A 5,026-nucleotide genomic window follows, 5' to 3' on the forward strand; every position below is an offset into this window, starting at 1 on the left:
ATGAGCTTGTAGATCTGCTATTTTGGGAAAATCGTGAACATTTGTGCAAATCTATATTTTTAAACATTTTTAACTCAAATCTTTGCTTCTGGTGGGGGTCCCTGGAACCAAATATTTTGAGATGGGGGTCCGCGGCCAAATTCATAATACTTTTGGGGGTCCTTGACATGAACCACTGCATTAGGCCACGGACTCCCATTTGTTTTTATCTCTGGGACCCCCCAAGCTACACTGTTAAGAGGTTTATCATCATACCTGCCGTTCTACCTGTGCTTCAAATCAATTCTATCTTTTCTATATCGTGGCTGTCGTGCAGAAACCTCTTATCTCCAACTTTTTGTGTTTTATTCGAAAATTAATACTACAGCGTCACACAAATAAGCAACAAAAGTAGCAGATCCAGCTTGTAGATCTGATACTTTTGCCAATTTTGAATTTGAATCGTGAAAAATAATAGTTTTGGACATATGAGGTTTCCACCCAACAGAGACTATATTTTTTTCTTCATTTGATTTATTTAATGTATTACTTTATTATTGCTATTAATATTATTATTATATTGTTATTACAGTCTCTGTGGAACATGTCTCACCAGCCATTATGCTGCTTTGTACCTGCTTGACAAATAAACCCCCTTTTTCATCTTACACTGTGAAATCCTCAGTGTAATCCTTAGTTTAACTGACCACATGATCTTTATAAGATATAATGTATCACATTTTTATTATTTAGATTTGAATGAATTTTACACTTTTAAAAAAGATTATCACATCAGGATCATAAATAATAAAATAAAGCAAACACAAACAATAAAAAGCACATATTAAGATGGTCTGAGAACAAAGCGCCAAGTAAGATTCCATGTACACTGTGTGTGCGCATATTTAACTACTAAACGGACTGAATCTGGTTCTAAACAGACGTATAGACTCTGCGTTGCTGTTAGGATTGTACCTGATAGATGTGTACAAAAAGATGTAAAACAAATAACCACAGACATCTCTAAAGAAGTCCTTTGAATTCGGTTAAACGGGTAAAAAGAAGGAAAAAAAGAAAACAACAGCAACACTGGATTTAACGGATACCTTAAGGAAGGTTAAGGTTGTTTTCCTTCACCAGTAAAGGAAAACAACATGAATACTAAAAACATAAACAGTTCCACACAGAAAGGCAAACGATGACATGATGTCCACCATGGCCAACTGATAGAGCGGTGACTCTCAATCTTTTGTTCATTTCGAGGACCCCCCCCCCCCCCCCCAGTTTGATGTGCATTAGGCCACGGACCCCTATTCGACGCATTTAGTTTCATGCCGTGCCTTAGCAGGTGTCTATAGTTATCTCTGGGACCACAATCGGCACACTGTAAAATCGCACCTAAACACTGGGGAGTGTTCATTCAATAAGGACCCTCGAGGGTCCATTTGGTTCCATTTGCACACCCTCAGACTTACAGACCCATAGGGTCCATTTGGTTCTCATCAGTCATTTAGCCAGGACCCCCCCTCCCTCCCTCCCTGGAACCACGGCAAGGACCCCTGGGGGCCATAGAGCGTAGAGTTTTTTTTTTTTTGAGGGGGGGGGGGGCTAGCACGTGAGGCAGATGAAATTATAGTTCTCTGTTTCGGCCAAGCCGACCCACCGCTGCCCTCCAGTGGCCTCAATGGCCCCTGCTGGCGTGGTGACCTCACAGTGCTGTTGTAGGCCCTGGCCCTCCTCCGGCCCGTGTCCCGGGGCCCAGTTCTCGTAGCCGCAGCCGTGGTCCGAACCGATCCAGAACCAGAAGTGGAACTTGCAGGTGTAGCGGAGGCCCAGCCACACGTAGGGCGTGGTGGCGGCGCGGGCCTTCTGGGCCACCATGCGCTGGACGTCGCCAGAGGTGACGGAGACCAGGTCCAGGTGATGCTCCCTGCAGTAGCTCACTGCTTCCATCCACGTCCTGCTCTCCCGGATTAATACCAGGTTGTCTGGTGGGGAAGGGAGAGATTTCAACATTATTCCGTGTTAATACATTATATCGTTGCTGTCGGGCAGAAACCTCTTTATCTCCATATTCTAACTTTTGGTGTTTTTTCGTAAATTAACGCCCTCTACTTGATCATACTACAGTGTCACACAAAAGCATCAAAAGTAGCAGATCTACAAGCTCGAAACGCGGCGCGAAGCGACGCGTTTCGAGCTTGTAGATCTGCTACTTTTGATGCTTTTGAATTTGAATCCTGAAACTTGATCATACTACGGCGTCACACAAACGCATCAAAAGTAGCAGATCCTCAAGCTGAAAAGTAACAGTTTTTGTACATAATATGAGGTTTCCACCCGACAGAGACGACATACTGTGTGACATAATAGTATTATGTAATACAGTGGTTCTCAAACTTTTTCCATCTCAAGGACCCGCTAATTATATATATATATATTATATGTATTTGTATTATATTGTATAAATATGTATTATATTATATGTATTTGTATTATATATATATATTATATGTATAAACTTGTCTCTTCGCGCCACGTTTTGAGCTTGTAGATCTGCTACTTTTGCTATTTTTGCATTTTAATCCTGAAAAGTAACAGTCTTGGACATATTGTATATATATATATATATATATATATATATATATATATATATATATATATATGGCTGCAGACCCCATCTGAAAAGGTAATATCTCCCCTGCTTGCCCAGGGGAGATATTATTACACTTGAAGCAGTACCACTTGTCAACCAGTAGGGGTCCTACTCAACACCAGGGTCTCAGTGGGAGAGTAGGGATACCACATCCAACTACTGCAGTTGATTGTTGATATTTCACTTTCAAAACATGTTTGGGGTCATTTAAACTTCTACTCAGGCTTTTGTGTATCACCCCAGACAAGTTGCTTGATTCAGTAATTAGATATTTTATATTCTTTTTATTAGACACGCCCCCTTCCTATACAATCTTCATAATACATGAGGGGGACATGTAATTTTATAATTTATGTTCATTTATTTTATTTTCCCCAAATATTATACAAAATAAATGAAACATTTAATCGTAAAAACAGCCCCCTCACGTATTAGACGCCAGAAGGACGGTGTTTTCAATTGATCTATCATGGTTAAAATGAGTTTGAAGTTACAATGGATCTATATAGGCGTGTCTGATAAAATTAATATCAAATATCTAAATACTAAATCAAGCAACTTAAAAACTGTCTAAGGTGCTCACAATAGCATGAGTAGATGTTATAATGACCCCAAACATGTTTGAAAGTGAAATACCCCTTTAAACCCTAAGTTGATGGGGTCCCCCAGGGTCTACACTTTTTTTCCTCAATACCAAACCATGTTGCCAAAATTGGTCAATCTACAAGCTGATAACCTGAAGTGTCATTTCAGAAAGAAAAAACTAGAGGGTGGGCAAAAAAGTGACCTATTATAACATTATATACATTAAAACAAGTTTTGGATTGCATTTTTGAAGTAAATACGTTTTGTGCATTTTGGTTTGACCTCAACCTTGAAAGTTTCCAGGGGGGGTTACAGTGGAGGAGTGTGCAGTGTGGAGTGTAGTCTTCTCTGATGATGCATGGATGTCACCTGGACGGTGATGTATTTCACTATCAGTTTCAGTCTCTGTGTTTACATTGACAAGCTCTGTTATTGAGCTGAGAAATGTCGCATTGTGTGCAGTGTCCAATGTAGTAGGTTCAATTTCTGTTACATTTTGATCCAGACTATTTCCAGTTGTGTTCCTGTTAGTAACGTTTGTTAGTTGTGGAGTATTAACAACAGTGTTTGGTTGATGTGTTGTAATGTTTGATTGTTGGGGTGTATTAGTGGTTGGTTCAAATGTTGTAATGTTTGATTGCTGGGAGGGTGCATTAACTAAAGTGGTTGGTTCAGGTGTTGAAAGGTCTGATCGCTGGGAGAGTGTATTAACTAAAGTGGTTGGTTCAAGTGTAGTAAAATTAGATTTTTCGGAGGGTGTATTAGCTACAGTCATTTGAAGTTGTGTAATTTTTGATTGTTGTTGTGTAACTACAGTGGTTGGTCCAAGTGTAGTAATGTTTGACTGTTGGGTGTGTGCATTAATTAGAGCAGCTGGTTCAAGTGTTGTAATGTTTGATTGTTGGGGTGTATTAGTAGTTGATTCAATTGTTGTAATGTTTAATTGTTGGGAGGGTGTAACTACTGTGGTTGGGTCAACTGTAGTAATGTCTGATTGCTGGGAGGGTGTACTAACTACAGTGGTTGGTTCAAGGGTAGTAAAATGTGATTGTTCTGAGAGTTTATCAACTACGGTCATTTGGACTGTTGTAATGTTTGATTTTTGTTGTGTAACTACAGTGGTTGGGTCAAGTGTAGTAATGGTTGGTTGCTGGGAGGGTGTATTAACTACAGTGGTTGGTTCAAGTGTTGTAATGTTTGATTGTTTGAAAGGTGTATTAACTACAGTCGTTGGTTCAAGTGTTGTAATGTCTGATTGCTGGGAGGGTGTTCTAACTACAGGGGTTGGGTCTAGAGTAGTAATATCTGATTGCTTGGAGTGTGTATTAACTGAAGTGGTTGGTTCAAGTGTAGTAACATTAGATTTTTCTGAGAGTTTATCAACTATGGTCATTTGAAGTGTTGTAATGTTTGATTGTTGTTGTGTAACTACAGTGGTTGGTTGATGTGTTGTAATGGCTGATTGCTGGGAGGGCGTATTAACTACAGTGGTTGGTTCAAGTGTTGTAATGTTTGATTGTTGGAAGGGTTTATTAGCTACAGTGGTTGGTTCACGTGTTGTAATGTCTGTTTGCTGGGAGGGTGTACTAACTACAGTGGTTTGTTCAAGTGTAGTAAAATGTGATTGTTCTGAGACTTTATCAACTACGGTCATTTTAAGTGTTGTAATGTCTGATTGCTGGGAGGGTGTGCTAACTACTGTGGTTGGGTCAAGTGTAGTAATATGTGATTGTTGGGAGAGTGTATCAACTACAGTGGTTGGTCCAAGTGTAGTAATGTTTGATTGTTGAGGTGTATTAGTGGTTG

The 5,026-nt window shown here is 39.8% G+C and overlaps 1 protein-coding gene across 3 annotated transcripts in view; it reads right to left on the minus strand.

The window, feature by feature from the left end:
- Positions 1-5,026, minus strand: part of LOC308084422 (macrophage mannose receptor 1-like) — a 52,238-nt gene continuing 47,212 nt past the window's right edge. For 2 of the 3 annotated variants that reach the window (XM_080427078.1, XM_080427077.1), the window contains 2 exons: positions 1,288-1,967; positions 1-1,219 (listed from right to left, as the gene is read on the minus strand). In XM_080427078.1, coding sequence (XP_080283204.1) covers positions 1,588-1,967 — 380 coding nt within the window. In that variant the 3' untranslated portion in view covers positions 1-1,219; positions 1,288-1,587. Of the gene's footprint in view, positions 1,220-1,287; positions 1,968-3,508; positions 4,970-5,026 lie in introns of those variants that run through there. The other variant, XM_080427079.1, reaches the window with a different exon arrangement.

The sequence above is a fragment of the Gymnoscopelus braueri genome, assembly GCF_963280865.1.
Source record: "Gymnoscopelus braueri genome assembly, chromosome: 4".
Classification (NCBI taxonomy): domain Eukaryota; kingdom Metazoa; phylum Chordata; class Actinopteri; order Myctophiformes; family Myctophidae; genus Gymnoscopelus; species Gymnoscopelus braueri.